The sequence below is a fragment of the Macaca mulatta genome, chromosome 2, assembly GCF_049350105.2.
Source record: "Macaca mulatta isolate MMU2019108-1 chromosome 2, T2T-MMU8v2.0, whole genome shotgun sequence".
NCBI lineage: Eukaryota > Metazoa > Chordata > Mammalia > Primates > Cercopithecidae > Macaca > Macaca mulatta.
The window spans coordinates 15,154,502-15,172,732 of NC_133407.1; the positions used below are offsets into that span (position 1 = coordinate 15,154,502).

Sequence of the window (18,231 nt, forward strand, 5' to 3'; positions counted from 1 at the left end):
GAGTGATAGAAAGTTGTTTAAACATGTTTAAAGGTGTCAATCTAATTCATGATTTAAAGAATTTTCTTGATTTAAAGAAAATCATTTTGTTCCATAACAGTTACTAAGTGAGTGTTTTTATACTTAAAAGATGTTGTGAATCAATTTTTTTTTTAGCAATGGTATAGCAGATGTTTGAATTGTAAATTCTACTGTCTGCATTCACTGTGTGTTGCACATTCTTACTGGAAGTCTGTGATTGCTGTACATTGTGGTAATATTTAGGTCTGCAAGAACACAAAGTGTATTCCAAGGTTATGGGGGGTACACCCTAATTTAGCCAACCTCATAAGCAATACTAGAGGCCATGAAGATAAAGACATGAAGGTTTTAATCATCTCTGTCTCCAGAAATCCTCAAGGCACAAATGTGTTTTTTGTTTTTGTGTGTTTGTGTGGGGTTTTTTTTGGTAGAGGAGTCTCATTTTGCTGCCCAAACTGGTCTCAAGCTCCTGGCTTCAAGGGATCGTCCCACCTCAGCCTCCCAAAGTGCTGGGATTACAGGCCTGAGCCACTGTGCCTGGCCAGCACACATCCTTAACATTGATAACATTCCCAATTGCCCAGGTGCAGTGGCTCACGACTGTAATCCCAGCACTTTGGGAGTCCAAGATGGCTGAGGTCAGGAGTTCAAGACCAGCATGGCCAATATGGTGAAATCTTGTCTCTACTAAAAACACAAAAATTGGCTGGGCGTGGTGGTGCACGCCTGTAATCCCAGCTACTCAGGAGGCTGAGGCAGGAGAATCGCTTGAACCTGGGAGGCAGAGGTTGCAGTGAGCTGAGATCGCACTGTTGCACTCCAGCCTGAGCGACAGAGCGAGACTCGGTCTCAAAATAAAAACAAAAATAAAAACAACCCCCCCACCAAAACCCCAATAAATAATGGTTATCCAGTAAGAGATGGGCAAATATTTGGTTGGATAGGATATATTGCTAACAATAATAAAATTAATGTAAAAATCATATCCCATCATTATGAGTAAGCAAAATTCTAGCTTATGCCAAGGAAAGTTTTGAAATATTTTATCAATTAGTAAAATTTATAAAGGTGGCTAATATGAGAGGAAAACTAGGAAGATGCAGAAGTGAAGAAGGAAATAGAAAAGAGGTAGGCACTTCATACATGCTATTTCTTGTTATGCCTATGACAGTCCTGTGGGAGCTATAACTGCCCTGACTTTGCAGGAGAACTGATACTCAGGCGAAATAATTTGTCCCAAGGTCACATCCCTAACAACAGTACAGCTCGGTTTCCAACCCAGGTTAGATATTCCAAAGTCCTGGTCCTCTCATTACTCTATGCAAATTACCACAAAAAGAATTTTAACAGAAGAAGAACATATAATAGGCTTGGTTTATTTTTGCTGATGAAAATGCTACAAGCTGCCATGACAGAGTGAGCCACTGGATTTGACTTACTTCAAGGAGGAGTCCCCAACACCAATGCAGCCTCGCAGGCTGAGCTTCCTCAGGAATCCACCGCATCGCTTCGAGATATTTTCCACCACTCGACCCTTTAATCAAGAAAGTTCGGGGGGAAAAATACTGTTTTTTCATGCTGCTTATCTAACAGCAAAATAACCTGAAATCTAGGAACAGAATATATTTTTCCAAGTGTAACAGAAAATATTTTGGAACATTCCTCTAACACCTCAGTTCTATCCTTAATGCATGAAGGGGCTGCAAGCGCTGAAAAATGTTCTCAATTAAAGCATTAAGTATTCTAAAACCAACAAACAAAAACACACACAAACACAAAAACCAAAATCTGTACACTGCCTTTTGAAAGCCTTAGCCCTGGGGTTAGGCCCTCCCTACCCAAGGGTCACAGCTATTCCGCCAATCAAAAGGCTTTTTGAGGTTAGCTGTGGGAATACCAGCCACTGAGCAGAGATCTAAGACAATGCGGCTTTAAAAAGAAAATCCTACTTGAGCTAAACATTACCACTTTAAAAGTATAACAATATATTGCAAAAGCTCCCCCTCATCCTCCTTAGCTGTCCCCTACTTAAACACATTTGCTTTGAAACAAGAACTTTCGCTGCGTACTGGCAGAGATATTAGAGGAAGCAAAAAGAAAATGAACAATGAACAATGATTAAGCACTTCCACTTTTTAAAAAACGTTTTCTACTTCAAATCACTTTTTTTCTTTAGAGATGGGGTTGCTGTTTGGGGGTCTCACTCTGGTGCCCAGATTGGAGTGTAGTGGTGTGGTCATAGCTCATTGTAGCCTCAGACTCCTGGGCTCGAGCGGTCCTCCTGCCTCAGCCTACTGAGTAGCTAGGACTACAGGCACAGGCCATGGCACCTGGTTTACTTCTACTTTTTGAGGAACAATTTCTTGTACCTATTATGGCTCATTTAATAGATTTAATAGTCAAAAAACTTCATGAACACTCCCAAAACGGAGGTAAGGAAGAGTATGTGTAGAATACAGAAGATCCCTTAGGGCATCTTGTAGTAGTACCATGCCCTATGATTTATGCCAGTAGCAAACTACAACAACCCAATCCAAGCACGACGATTAATGACCAGACCCTTCAGGAATAAAGGTCTGAGTCATTCCACCAGGTAAAGAACCATGACCAGCTGAGGTGCTTGCTGAAGGCAAAGGAATACAGAAATTTATTGTGGAAGAAGGTAGTTAGAAATACTAACTACAACCTCCACCACCACAAGGGAGGAAAAGTTCAAAGGGACAATTTGATTTGTTTTGAATACTATTATCCTCATTTTATAAAACAGCAATCTTGGCACTGAACTGTGAGCATGACGAATTCACCAAGATACATCAAAACCACAGGGGGCGGGCGCAGTGGCTCAAACCTGTAATCCCTGTACTTTGGGAGGCTGAGTCAGGATTTTGAGACCAGGCTGGCCAACATGGTGAAACCCCATCTCTACTAAAGATACAAAAATCAGCCAAGCAGCCAGGCATGGTGGCTCACACCTGTAATCCCAGCACTTTGGGAGGCCGAGGTGGGCGGATCACGAGGTCAGGAGATCGAGACCATCCTGGCTAACACGGTAAAACCCTGTCTTACTAAAAATACAAAAAATTAGCTGGGCGTGGTGGCAGGCACCTGTAGTGCCAGCTACCTGGGAGGCTGAGGCAGGAGAATGGCGTGAACCCGGGAGGCAGAGCTTGCAGTGAGCTGAGATCACGCCACTGCACTCCAGCCTGGGCGACAGAGCGAGACTGTTTCAAAAAAAAAAAAAAAAATCAGCCAAGCATAGTGGGGCACACCTGTAGTCCCAGCTACTTGGGAGGCTGAGGTAGGAGAATCGCTTGAGCCTGGGAGACGCAGGTTGCAGTGAGCCAAGATCATCCCACTGCAGTCCAGCCTGGGTGACAGAGCAAGACTCTGTCTCATAAAAACAAACAAAAAAACCCCACAGGATACATATTGTTACCTAGCTAACATCTTAATTACGTTGAAAATCCAATCTTTGATACTGTTAGCATCTATTTATACTTTCTTGAGACTACCTGCATTAATAATTATTAATTTTTTTTTTTTTTTTTGAGACGGAGTCTCACTCTGTCGCCCAGGCTGGAGTGCAGTGGCACGATCTCGGCTCACTGCAAGCTCCGCCTCCCGGGTTCACGCCATTCTCCTGCCTCAGCCTCCTGAGTAGCTGGGACTACAGGCGCCCACAACCGCGCCCGGCTAATTTTTTGTATTTTTAGTAGAGACGGGGTTTCACCATGGTCTCGATCTCCTGACCTTGTGATCCGCCCGCCTCGGCCTCCCAAAGTGCTGGGATTACAGGCGTGAGCCACCGCGCCCGGCAATTATTAATATTTTTTGAAGCAAAATTCCAGACAATTGTAAAATAAATCTTTCTCACAGAGGGAAAAAGATTATGACTTAGAAATCAAAGATATGTATTTAAGTACCTAATAAACAGAAACAAACAACAAAAAAAAAACAGCTCTACACCAATGTCTACAAACGGAGCACCTAATATACTGTTCCCATTTCAAGTTAGTAACATTTATATAAACTTTCTAGTCCTCCTTTTTTGGGGCAAAGTTCTTGTACTGGAATACAAAACTACATACACAATATTCTGTTCCACTCTTTCCAACTAAGAGGGGGAAAAATGCAAATCCATTTCAGTGCAATATTCAAGCCAATGATTCTGTGTCTTATCTACCAGACAATATGTTGTAGGCATGCATTTTAGAATGAAGGGCTTTAAAGAAAAATAAGCCCTAAAATGGGCTAAAGACCCTTGGAGTTACCACTTTCAGATTCACACACTACTTAGTTATTTTTCATTTTTGGCCTAGCACAATCTTCAGTAACCATGAAGACACTGACAACAAAATGTACAAGTTTTAAAGGCACAGAAAATGCCAACCCAAACTTCAGGTAAACCACACGTATTCACAAAAGAGAAGATGAAGGAAAGGTACCGTGTGCACTTGTCACCTAGATGCTTTACTCTGCCTTTTCTTCATGTGCCAGTCATGCAACCCACCGTTCAAGATACCTACAGTCTCCTCTTAGTAGGTGAGTGACCTTGGGTAAGTTACTCAACCTTTTCTGTGCCTCAGTTTAATATGGTGCTTATGACAGTGTCAGACACACAGCAAATATTATTAGTGTGTTGATCCTGATCCTTGACAACTTCTCTTTTCTCTCACATTTCCTTCCCAAAGTGCATATTTTTAAGACTATCCATAAAATGCTTCCTAGGGCAAGCATCCTCCAAAGGGTCTTGTTTAAGGACTATGAAAGACCCCAAGACTTGGTTCATAATCTAGGCTGGACCAAGGGGGCTAGCCCAAAAGGGAAGCTAAGTGTTATGACTAGATTGCAACCCTGGTGTCAGCTATTTTAGGTTTTCACATGCAATTATTTATATAACTGGTGAACCATAAATTGGCTTCCCCTTTGGTGCATGGACTTTTAAGTATTTCTGGGATGTGTTTACATGGCAGTTAGCTGAAAGTCAGCAGTCAGCTAAAATCTTGTAATCAAATAATGCACAAGGTAGTGATATTTAGTTGAAATAGTAGTACTTTTTAATATCAGAATAATTTTTTTTTTTTTTTTTTTTTTTTGAGACCGGGCCTCACTCTGTCACCCAGGCTAGAGTGCAATGGCACAATCAGAGCTCACTGCAACCTCTGCCTCCTGGGCTCAGGTGATCCTCCCACCTCAGCCTCCTGAGTAGCGGAGACTACAGGCATGTGTCATTGTGCCTGGCTAATTTTTGCTTTTTCATTTTTTTGTAAAGACGCGGTTTTGCTATGTTGCCCAGGCTGGTCTTGAACTCCTGGGCTCCAGTGATCTGCCCCCTACGGCCTCCCACAGTGTTGGGGTTTCAGGTGTGAGCCACCGCACCCAGCCTGACTTTAAAAGTTCTTCACGTGCTTTCCAAAAAAGTTGTATGGTTGGAAAAGTCATCAAATTTGAGGAGACATGAAGAACCACAGAAAGAGAGAAAGTATTTTGCTCAGTTTTTTCAAAACAATAACTCTCCTTTGTGGTCAGTAGAAATGACTACAATTTTTAGAAATTAAATGTCCTCCACATCGTCAGTAAACACAGTGAACAAATATTTAGATATGATCAGTTTGAAGGGGAATTATATTCACTGGCATGGAATGTTGGCATGTTTAGGTGGAGCACTGTTGTAATCACTGCTGTTAACTCTCAAAAGCGTACTAAAGAACACCTAATTCAGAAACTACAGTGTTAAGCCAGGAACTAGAGCTTATCGTTCCAGGATGGGCGTGAATCCTCTTCCAAGAGCAGAGCACCACAATATGACAGAAATAAGGGGTTCCCCCTTTATTTAATAAAGGGAAATCTTCTGCTCTGCCCCACTTACTGTAAGTATTGTGCTCCACTGGTATAAGATGAGAAGCAGAGACTCTCAAGCAGTAAGTAACCTAGAGAAGGAGGTGAAGAGTCTCCACAACTGACCTAGACCATTAGTTTGTCTAGGTCAAACCAGGTTAAGCAGCTAGCAGGAAATTGCTTAGCTCAGTCCTACTGTTAAACACATGCATTTCCTTATCCAAAAAAAAACAAAAAACAATAAATACATCTTGGTAAAACCACATGGCAAACATACTGTGTGAGTAACTAAATTAAAATGCATTTCCACTACTGTAAGTTTGCTAAACTGGAAATACATTAGGTTTTACATTAGGTAGAAAATAAACTTCAGAATCTCAAGACCCTCAAACCAGCGCTTCAGACAAATCCTAAGTACAATGCTCTTTATTATTCCCTGCCTTAACTTCCTTTTTGGTTAGAAATTTCGTATTGAATATCAAAGTTGTTCTAAATAAACTGTGCTCATTTCATCAGGTTTACCATGCTTAAATGGAGATATTTACATATTTACAGATAAATATATCAGAATCTTGGAATTGTATAAGACTTAACTATTACTTTACTTCTTTATTTTATAGATAATAAAACAGAAGTACTGAGAGATTACACGACTTAAGTGGCTGAGCTGGGGTGACACTTTAGATCTCCAGCCTCACTCTTGGGCCTGTGCTTCTGCCATTTCTCCATTTTTGATGATGAATTAGAATTCTCAGTGGATTTTTTAGGTCAATAAGTGTTTGTTAAGTCTCCTAAGGTTAAAGCATTGAACCAGGTGATAATGATGCAGGTGTGTGGCTTTAAAAAGCTGAGTAGTAAAACTCAGACTATAAACTAAAGGAGAGAAAACCAATCTGTTACTGATACAATTTAAAATGCAAGCAGGATTTTGTTTTATGTATGCAAATCCCTTCCAGTTTTTCTTCTTTCTGTTCTACCTCGGCACTTTAGTATTAGATCTAAATGCAGTAAAATAAAAAGGCAGGAAAGAGGGAACAGTTACTCATCTTTTTAAAAAGTTTTCTGTCTAAACCAAAGCTAACTTACCTCTACATCTGTTTGAAAGTTAAAAAGATCTATTCTTTGCCAGTTGCTTCCATCCAGGGCTAAGATGTTCCAAGCCTGGAAGGTGGGAGGTAAAGGAAGAGGGATTGGGGGTGAAAGAAACACATTTATTGAGACTCTTAAAGAAAGTCTTGATTAACCTTTATTTCCAAACCTCTACTTTTAATGTATATTAAGTCAATCGTCAAATGCAAAATTATACCATTGTGTTATATTAAGTATAAAAGATAATAAAATTTTAATTTTCAGTAATTTGAACTAAAACTCATTCTAATAAAACTTGATATTTATTGATTAAAAATCTGGTGAATACTCTACCTTGGAAATCTGTGCACATCGGCACAAAGTTACTATATCCAAGAAGGAAAATATTCTACAGAGAGAGGAAAAAAACACAAAAACGAGATGGTGTTAACATTTCAGGATAATTATAAGTTGAAAGAAAAAATCTAATCCGCCACCTGGATACATAAGTTTTTTCAAGATTCCTCAATGTGCAATATACAAGTGCACTATAACTTTATATCACTACAGTGAAATACTAAATGCTTGCATGTTCAGAAGCTGTTTTGGACACACAATACAAATTACCTTAGAACTCGTTAAGCTTATATTTCCCTTGTTCTAAGAAATGGACACAGGAAAGACCCTAATTTGTTCTATTTGAAGACCACCGCTCTAGCATAAGCCCTCTTTTGGTGGTAGATGCGCTGAACAGGCTCAGATGCCTGAGCCTCAAACAACATTGTCAAAAAAAAGCTTGATGACAAAGCCCATTTGGTTTGAAGTATTTGTTCGCCTGGCAGAAAGATGGAGCTCATTAGTTGGCAAAGTCTATAAGTGATCAGTTTTTCCTAAGCAAAAGCCAAGGAGCCAGAGAACACAGGAAAGATGAGGGGGAAAGAAAAGCAGACAGAAGCAAACAAAATCTTGGTTGGCATCAGTAATGCCTTAGAGGAAGCAGTAGCTGCCAGCATGGCAGGGGACTGAGTGAAGCCTCGACATGCTGGCAGTCAAGGAGAGGAGCTGCTGCTGCTAGTACGTGAGCAAAGAGCCATGTGCGCCTCAGCACTGTAGAGTGACAGCTGGAAACAAAGGGCAGCTTTTCTGTGAGAAGGATGGATAGGGTTGAAGTCAGGAACAAGAATAGTACTTTGGTTCTGAGAGTCCTGGAAAGTAAAGATGAGAGTCTGTGCCTCTGAGTGTGGAAGGGGGAGAGTGGTAAGATGGTGAACAGCCACCTATAATATTCCTCAAAATTCTTTAAAGGTAACAATAGTGGTGAGATAAAAATCCATAGCCTCAGGAAGGAGAGTAGAATCATAAAACATCAAAGTGTTGTACCCTACAATAATGTACCCACATGCAGTACCATGGGATACTGACTGCAGAGATGCCATCCTACAATACAGGCTACAATCATTCTCTAGTGAAAAGCAAAGGATAGAAGCATAATAAGGGTTACACTGACTTTAAAAGATTCAGTGGATCTTTGTACATAGAAAAATGCTGGTGGCTAAAATATATGTACTTAAACATATACATCCAAGTATTTTAGGATATCTACACATCTACATTGCTCAACCCAAAGGCTCTCCTGCCCCTAATAGCTGTGTTCTGTGACATACGACCATCCCACAGCTAGCCACATCTGATTGTCAGCTCCCTACAGAAAACAAGCACCAAACAGAAACTAGCCTAGTACAGCAGAATCACATTTCATGCAGGGATTGGGTTCTAAAAGCATATGCCAAAGGTAAAAAAAAAAGAGTTAGCTGTTTCCCTTGAAAATCCCTTAAGAGCATACCACCTTTATCATGTCTCAGTAATAACAATACTGGTAATAACAAAAATAATCAACACTGATTATGCATCGACTATGTGCCAACCATAGTTTACATGTGAGTCATTTAATTGGCACAACACTGCTATGAGGTGTTGTGCAATTACTATCTCCATTTTACAGATAAGGACACTGAACATAGAGGTTAAGTAAGGTGCCCAGGGCACGCTGATAGTAAAGGTGGAACTAGGATTTGAATCCAGGTAGTCTGACTCAAGAGCACAAGCCAGGACCACTACATATACTGCTTTGGAAAGCTTAACACAGCTGTTTTTCCCTCAGGATTGGGCTAGATCCTAAGAAATAAACTTAATCTAAGAGATATGAGCCGCTATGTGAGCTCCAGAGTGACTGACACAAGTAAGCTATAAAGTAACCTAACAATGCCATATGCTGGATACTCTAACTCCTACCCGATAGTTCAACAATGTACAACCAATCACTAATCAATGTTACTTCTGGAAACCGGTAAGAGTTCCCAAAAACAACTTTTGTAATCGCCCCCTCCTGATTCATCCTTTTTTCTTTAAAAACTCGAGCAGGCCAGGCACGGTGGCTCACACCTGTAATCCTAGCACTTCAGGAAGCTGAGGCAGGTAGATCACAAGGTCAAGAGATGGAGACCATCCTGGTCAACATGGTGAAACCCCATCTCTACTAAAAATATAAAAATTAGCTGAGCGTGGTGGTGTGCGCCTGTAGTCCCAGCTACTCAGGAGGCTGCGGCAGAAGAATCGTTTGAACCCGGGAGGCGGAGATTGCAGTGGGCCGAGATCATGCCACTACACTCCAGCCTGGGCAACAGAGAGAGACTCCATCTCAAAACAAAAACAAAAACAAAACAAACAAACAAAACTCAAGCAACTCCTTTTTTCTCAGGATCACTTCCCAGTGTTTCCTGAGCTGCAATCTCAAACTTGCCCCAAATAAACTCTCTAGATTAATTTTACCTCAGTTTCCTTATTTAGGTCAACAGTGCTATTTCTTAACTGATAATAACAGATGAAGTAGTTTTCATTGAGTGAGTGTGTTGCTTGGAACAAACTGGACTCCTGCCTCACTGACATGTGAAGCAAGAGCTCACACGTTGAGACACACGCAGGAACCAACACATGGAACAGGAATTCACATTTCTCATCTCATGCTTACTACCTAGGTTTATGATTACTGAATGAAAAAACAGATTGCCTAAAGTATTTACATTATTTCCCCTCTCTCCCCAACCTTTTAAACTGAAAGTAGTTGAATTTGCACAAATAGGCGTGGCGATACTCCAAACTACCACACTGACGGCCAAAGCCAATTCCTGACTCATGTTTCAATGAGTAAAAGTAATGCCCTCAATTACAAAGCCTGGGATACTGGCAATAGAAACGTAGATAGCGACACGAGTGACAAACTGAGTTCTGACCCCTCCAAAACATTCTTTCCTAGAAAGTGCTTCCTTATCTCAAATGTGATCGCCTCAACTTTACAAGGCAAGCACTGCAATAGCGCCTGGTTATAAATATACACAGCGGAGCGAGGGATTGGATGGACTTTTGGACTTTGTATTCTGCTCCATTAGTCTGTTTGCCTTTGTGCCAGTAAGGCTGATTTCATGAAGCTTTAATAATAAGTCACAATGTCTGGTAACGTAAGTCCTTCAACTTTGTTCTTCATCAAGATTATCTTACTTATTCTTGATTCTCAGAATTTCCTATTAAGTTTCAAAATCAGCATATCAACTTCCACAAGAAAACTTTCTGAAATTGTTACTGGGACTGCATTGAATTTACAAAAAATTTGGGAACAATTGAGATTTTTACAATATTAAATTTTCCGATCCAGAAACATGATCCATTCCAAAATTTATTTAGGATTTCTTTAATTTCTCACAGTAATTTTTGTAGTTTTCCACATAGATACCTTGCTTATCTTTAGATTTTTTTTTCTGGTTATTTGATGTTCTTATTATTAAAATGGAATATCTTTTGGCAGCACATGGTGGCTCACACCTATAATCCCAGCACTTTGGAAGGCTGAGGGAGGAGGATCACCCGAGCCCAGGAATTCGAGACCAGCACGGGCAACATAGTGAAACCCCATTGCTACAAAAAAATACAATTACTAGCCAGGTGTGGTGGTGCATGCCCATAGTCCCAGCTACTCAGGAGGCTGAGGTGGTGGGATCAACAGAGCCTAGGGAGGTCAAGGTTTCAGCGAGCTGTGAACCTGGGCAACAGAATGAGACCCTGTCTTGAAAAAAAAGGAATATTTTAAATGTCATTCTTTAATTGTTGCTAGTATATAACGTTAATTTTCATATACTGACCTTGTACCCAACAATATTTCTAAATTTGTTCATTCATTCTGATTTTCTACATAAAACATCAATTCACCAGTGAATAATGAACTAACTTTCCTCCTTTCCAACAATTATACTTTCTATTTCTTTTGCTTATTACAGTGGCTATGATTTTCTCTAGTACAATGATAAATAGAACTGGTAATGAAATACATCTTTGTCTCATTCTCATCTCAGAGAAAAAGCTGCCACTATTCAATTATTATGATGTTTACTATAGGTTTTTTTTTCCTGCCTTTCAATTAGTTTATAATTCCTTTGTTATAGCCTATAAAATATTTCCATTTGGCGCATGCACAATTTTAACACCTTTCACATTTGTTTATCTCCCCTTTAAATTTTTTTTTTTTCCAGATGGAGTCTTGCTCTGTCACCCAGGCTGGAGTATAGTGGCGTGATCTCAGCCCACTGTAACCTCCGCCTCCAGGTTCAAGCAATTCTCCTGTCTCAGCCTCCTAAGTAGCGGGGATTACAGGTGCATGCCACCACATCTGGCCAATTTTTGTATTCTTAGTAGAGATGGGGTTTCACCATATTGGTCAGGCTGGTCTCGAACTCCTGTCCTCAGGTGCTCCACCTGCCTCAGCCTTCCAAAGTGCTTGGATTATAGGCATGAGCCACCAGGGCCAACCTAAAATTTTTATTTAAAATAAGAGCAAGTAGTACAGATAGTTAGCATATACACCCCCACCAAAAGACCCACATAGATCCCCCTATCATTAACATGTCATATTAGTGTGGTATATTTGTTACAATTAATGAACCAATATTGATACATTATTATTAACTAAGGTCTATAGTTTACAACATAGTTCACTCTGTATTAGTTAGTTCTAAAGGTTTTGCCAAATGCATGTCATGTAGCTGCCATTACAGTTTCACATAGAATAGTTTACTGTCAACAACATGTTTCACGTATTCATCTCTCCTCTCTTCCTCATGAACCCTCGGCCACTACTGATTTTTTTCTTCCCAGACATGGTCTCACTCTGTCACCTAGGCTAGAGTATGGTGGTACGATCATGGCTAACTGCAGCCTCAACCTCTTGGGCTCAATCAATCATCCCGCCTCAGCCTCCCAAGTAGGGGAGACTAAAGTCACACGCACCATGCCCAACTAATTAGAAAAAAAATTATTTTGAAGAGACGGGGTCTATGTTGCCCAGGTTGGTCTTGAACTCCTGGCCTTAAGCAATCCTCCTGTCTTGGCCTCCCAAAGTGTTGGGATTACAGGTGTGAGCCACTGTGCCCAGCCCCACTGATCTTTCTAATGTCGCTATAGTTTTGTGTTTTCCAGATGCCATATGATTGGAATCAAACACTATGTAACTGTTCAGACTGGCTTCTTTTACTTAGCAATATGCATTTAAGGTTCCTCCAAGTCTGTTCATGGCATGATAACTTACTGTGTTTTATTGCTGAATACTATCTCATTGTGTGAATATAGCAGTTTGTATATCCATTCACCTATTGCAGGACATCTTAGTTGCTTCTGGCTTGGGGTGATTATGAATAATTCTGCTATAAACATTTGTGTGTAGTTTTTTGTGTGGATATAAATTTTCTACTCATTTGGATAAATACTTAGGTATGTGGCTGCTTGACTGAATGATACATTTATGGTTAGCTTTGTAAGAAACTGCCAAGCTATATTTGAAACTGGCTGTACCATTTTGAATCCTCACCAACAGTGAATAAGTGTTCCTCTTGCTCTGCATCTTACCACCATTTTGTATTTAGATTTTTGAAATTTACCCATTCTAATAGGTATACAGTGGTATCTCATTGTCTTAATTTTCAATTCCCTAGTGACATATCGTATTAAGCATCTTATGCTTGTCATCTGTATATCTTCTTTGGTAAAATATCTGTTCAGATTTTTTGCCCATTTAAAAAAATTGAGTTATTTCTCACTATTGAGGGTTTTGTTTTTTTGTTTGTTTGGTTGGTTTTGTTTGTTTTTGAGATGCAGTCTCACTGTGTTGCTCAGGCTGGAGTGCAGTGGTGCGATCTCAGCTCACTGCAACCTCTGCCTCCCGGATTCAAGCAATTCTCTGCTCAGCCTCCCCAGTAGCTGGGATTACAGGTGTGTGCCACCACACCCAGCTAATATTTGTATTTTTAGTAGAGACAGGGTTTCACCATGTTGGCCAGGCTGGTCTTGAACTCCTGACCTCAAGTGATCTGCCCACCTTGGCCTCCCAAACTGTTGGGATTACAGGCGTGAGCCAGAGCCCAGCTGATTTACTCACCGTTGAGTTTTAAAAGTTCTTTACATATGTTGCACACAAGTCCTTTATTATACATTTGGCAAATATTTTCTCCCAGTTTGTGGTTTTCATTCTCTTAACAGTGCCTTTCTCAGAGTAAGATGTTTTAAACTTTAATAAAGTCCAACTTACTCACTTTTCCTTTCATAAACAGTGCTATTGGTGTTGTATCTAAAAGCTCATTGCCAAATCCAAGGTCACCTAGATTTTCTCCTACACTTTCTTCTAGAAATTCTGTGTTTTACTTTTAGGTATATGATCCATTCTGAGTTGATTTTTGTGAAAGGTCTGTGTCTACCTTCATCTTTTTAAATACAGATGTCCAATTTTCCAACACCACTTGTTGGAAAAAAATGTATACTTTCTCCATTGACTTGCTTTTGCTCCTTTGTCAAATATCAGTTGACTATGTGGCTGTATTTTTAGGCTTTCTATTCTGTTTCATTGGTCCATCAATCTATTCTTTCACCAGTGCTACATGTCTCGATTACTGAAGCTGTATACTAAGTCTTAAAATTAGTCCAATAGCGTCAGTCCTCTGACGTTGTTCTTCTTCAGTACTGTGTTGGTTCTTCTCAGTCTTTGGCTTTTCCATATTAACTTTTTTTTTTTTTTCTCCAAGTAATAGGGGTCCTACTATGCTGCCCAGGACAGTCTCAAACTCCTGGCCTCAAGTGATCCTCTTGCCTCAGCCTCCTGTGTGGTTGGGATTACAGGCACAAGCCGCTGCACCTAGCTTGCTTTTCCAAGCAGGTTTACAAACATCCACAAAACCAGTTTTGTGACTTAAATATGTGACTGTTTGACTAAATGATACACTTATGGTTAGCTTTGTAAGAAACTACCAAGCTATATTTTAAACTGGCCGTATCATTTTGAATCCTCACCAACAGTGAATAAGAGTTCCTGTTGCTCCTGCTGCTCGCAAAGTAATTTAGTAAAGTTTTGATTTGGATTTTGGTGAATCTACACATCAACTTGAAAAAAGTTAACATTTTAGCAATACTGAGTCTTCCGATCCATGAATATGTAATATCTCTTCACTTATTAAGATATTCATTGATTTCTTTCACTGGAATACTGGAGTTTTATAGTTTTCTTCATATAGATCTTACAAAATTTTCTTCAGAATTATACTTAGGTATTTCATTTTTTTGATGTTAACAGTATTATTTTAAATTTCGAATTTCAGTAGTTCATTGCAGGTATATAGGAAAGTAATTAACTTTTATAATATTAACCTTAGATTCTGTAACCTTACCATAATTGCTAATTAGTTACAGGAGGAGGTTTATTTATTTTATTTTATTTTATTGAGACAGAGTCTTGCTCTGTCACCCAGGCTGGAGTGCAATGGCACCATCTAGGCTCATTGCAACCTCTGCCTCCCGGTTCAAGTGATTCTCCTGCCTCAGCCTCCTGAGTAGCTGGGATTACAGGCGCCACCACCATGCCTGGCTAATTTTTGTATTTTTTAGTAGAGACAGGGTTTCACCATGTTGGTCAGGCTGGTCTCGAACTCCTGACCTCAGGTGACCCACCTGCCTCAGTCTCCCAAAGCGTTGGGATTATAGGCGTGAGCCACCGCACCTGGCCCAGGAGGAGGTTTATTATTACTAATTATTTTGTCAGTTCTTTGGGGTTTTCATGACATGGGCAATCGTGTCAACTGCAAACAAAGCCAACTTTCTCTCTTTCCAATGCATATCTTTTATTTTCTTGCCTTATTTTATTACATTAGCTAGGACTTCCAATACTGTGATGAACAGGAGTGGTGAAAGGGGACATCTTTTTCTTGTTCCCAATCTCAGGGAAAAAGCATCTAGTCTCTCATCATTAAGTATGATGTTGGCCAGGCACGGTGGCTCACGCCTGTAATCCCAGCACTTTGGGAGGCCAAAGTGGGTGAATCATTTGAGGTCAGGAGTTTGAGACCAGCCTGCCCAATATGTTGAAACCCCATCTCTACTAAAAATCCAAAAAAGGCTGGGCGCGGTGGCTCAAGCCTGTAATCCCAGCACTTTGGGAGGCCGAGATGGGCGGATCATGAGGTCAGGAGATCGAGACCATCCTGGCTAACACGGTGAAACCCCGTCTCTACTAAAAATACAAAAAAAAGAAAACTAGCCGGGCGAGGTGGCGGGCACCTGTAGTCCCAGCTACTCGGGAGGCTGAGGCAGGAGAATGGTGTGAACCCGGGAGGCGGAGCTTGCAGTGAGCTGAGATCCCGCCACTGCACTCCAGCCTGGGCGGCAGAGCCAGACTTCGTCTCAAAAAAAAATAAAAATAAAAATAAAAAAAATTAGCCAGGCATGGTGGCACAGGCCTGTAATCCCAGCTACTGCGGAGGCTGAGGCAGGAGAATCACTTGAACCTGGGAGGCAGGTGTTGCAGTGAGCAGAGACTGCACCACTACACTCCAGCGTGGGCAACAGAGCTGGACTCTGTCTCAAAAAAAAAAAAAAAGTATGATATTAGCTGTAGGTCTTGTGTAGATGTTCTTTATCAAGTCAGGGAGTTCTTCTGTATTCCTAGTCTGCTGAGTATTTTTATCATGAATGGGTGCCACAATTTGTCAAATATTTTTTCTGCACTTTCTGATGTGACCACATGATTTTTTTCTTTAGTCTGTTGGTGTAATAGATTACACTGACTTTTGAAGGTTAAAATTTCCTTGCATAGTTAAAATAAATTCTGCTTTATTGTGGGATATAATTATTTTATACGTCACTGGATTTGACTTGCTAATATTCTGTTAAAGGTTTTTGCATCTATTTTTATGAAAAATGTTGGTCTTGAGTTCTCCTTTTTTTGTAATATTTTATATGGTCTTGGTATTATGGTAACACTGGGCTCCCAGAATGAGTTAGGGAAGTCTTCTGCTTCCATTTCCTGGGTTTAAGTGAGAATCAATGTTGTTAAAATGTCCATACTTGTTGTTTCCTGACTTTTTAATGATTGCCATTCTAACTGGTGTGAGATGGTATCTCATTGTGGTTTTGATTTGCATTTCTCTGATGGCCAGTGATGATGAGCATTTTTTCATGTGTCTGTTGGCTGTATGAATGTCTTCTTTTGAGAAATGTCTGTTCATATCCTTTGCCCACTTTTTGATGGGGTTGTTTGTTTTTTTCTTGTAAATTTGTTTGAGTTCTTTGTAGGTTCTAGATATTAGCCCTTTGTCAGATGAGTAGATTGCAAAAATTTTCTCCCATTCTGTAGGTTGCCTGTTCACTCTGATGGTAGTTTCTTTTGCAGTGCAGAAGCTCTTTAGTTTAATGAGATCCCATTTGTCAATTTTGGCTTTTGCTGCCGTTGCTTTTGGTGTTTTAGACATGAAGTCTTTGCCCATGCCAATGTCCTGAATGGTACTACCTAGGTTTTCCTCTAGGGTTTTTATGGTATTAGGTCTAACATTTAAGTCTCTAATCCATCTTGAATTAATTTTCGTATAAGGAGTAAGGAAAGGATCCAGTTTCAGCATTCTACTTATGGCTAGCCAATTTTCCCAGCACCATTTATTAAATAGGAGAGGATATGGAGAAATAGGAACACTTTTACACTGTTGGTGGGATTGTAAACTAGTTCAACCATTATGGAAAACAGTATGGCGATTCCTCAAGGATCTAGAACTAGATGTACCATATGACCCAGCCATCCCATTACTGGGTATATACCCAATGGATTATAAATCATGCTGCTATAAAGACACATGCACACGTATGTTTATTGTGGCACTATTCACAATAGCAAAGACTTGGAATCAACCCAAATGTCCATCAGTGACAGACTGTATTAAGAAAATGTGGCACATATACACCATGGAATACTATGCAGCCATAAAAAAGGATGAGTTTGTGTCCTTTGTAGGGACATGGATGCAGCTGGAAACCATCATTCTTAGCAAACTATCACAAGAACAGAAAACCAAACACCGCATGTTCTCACTCATAGGTGGGAACTGAACAATGAGATCACTTGGACTCGGAAAGGGGAACATCACACACCAGGGCCTATCATGGGGAGGGGGGAGGGGGGAGGGATTGCATTGGGAGTTATACCTGATGTAAATGACGAGTTGATGGGTGCTGACGAGTTGATGGGTGCAGCACAGCAACATGGCACAAGTATACATATGTAACAAACCTGCATATTATGCACATGTACCCTAGAACTTAAAGTATAATAATAAAAAATAATTTAAAAAAAAATGTCCATACTACCCAAAGCAAATGACAGACTTAATGCAATCCCTATCAAAATATGAATGACAATCTTCACAAAAACAGAATAAAAACAATCCTAAAATTTATATGGAATCACAAAAGACCCATAATATAGCCAAAGCTATCCCGAACAAAAAGAACAAAACTGGAGGAATCACATTACCTGACTTCAAATTATACTACAGAGCTACAGTAATCAAAACAGCATGGTACTACCATAGAAACAGACACATATGGAACAGGATAGAGAACCCAGAAATAAATCCATATAAACTACATACTACAATAAACTCAAAAGTCCCAAGAACATACCCTGGGGAAAAGACAGTCTCTTCAATAAATGTTGTTGGGAAAACTGGATATCCATATGCAGAAGAATGAAACTAGACCCCCATCTCTCACCATACACAAAAATCAAATTAAAATGGATTAAAGACTTAAATCTAAGACCTCTAACTATGAAACTATTACAGGAAAGCATCAGGGGAAATGCTCCAGGACATTGTTTTGGGCAAACATTTCTTGAGTAATATCCCACAAGCACAGGCAACTAAAGCAAAAATGGACAAATGTGATCACATC

At 40.1% G+C, this 18,231-nt stretch overlaps 1 protein-coding gene across 3 annotated transcripts in view; it reads right to left on the reverse strand.

Moving 5' to 3' along the window:
* Nucleotides 1-18,231, reverse strand: part of FBXL2 (F-box and leucine rich repeat protein 2) — a 127,273-nt gene that overhangs the window by 38,145 nt on the left and 70,897 nt on the right. For all 3 annotated transcript variants that reach the window (XR_001443282.3, XM_015132380.3, XM_077991344.1), the window contains exons 3-5: nucleotides 7,282-7,336; nucleotides 6,946-7,020; nucleotides 1,461-1,555 (exon numbers count right to left, since the gene is read on the reverse strand). Coding sequence is in view for 1 of the 3 variants with exons in the window: in XM_015132380.3 (XP_014987866.1) it covers nucleotides 1,461-1,555; nucleotides 6,946-7,020; nucleotides 7,282-7,336 (225 nt within the window). In the remaining 2 variants the exon portion in view is untranslated. The remainder of the gene's footprint in view (nucleotides 1-1,460; nucleotides 1,556-6,945; nucleotides 7,021-7,281; nucleotides 7,337-18,231) is intronic.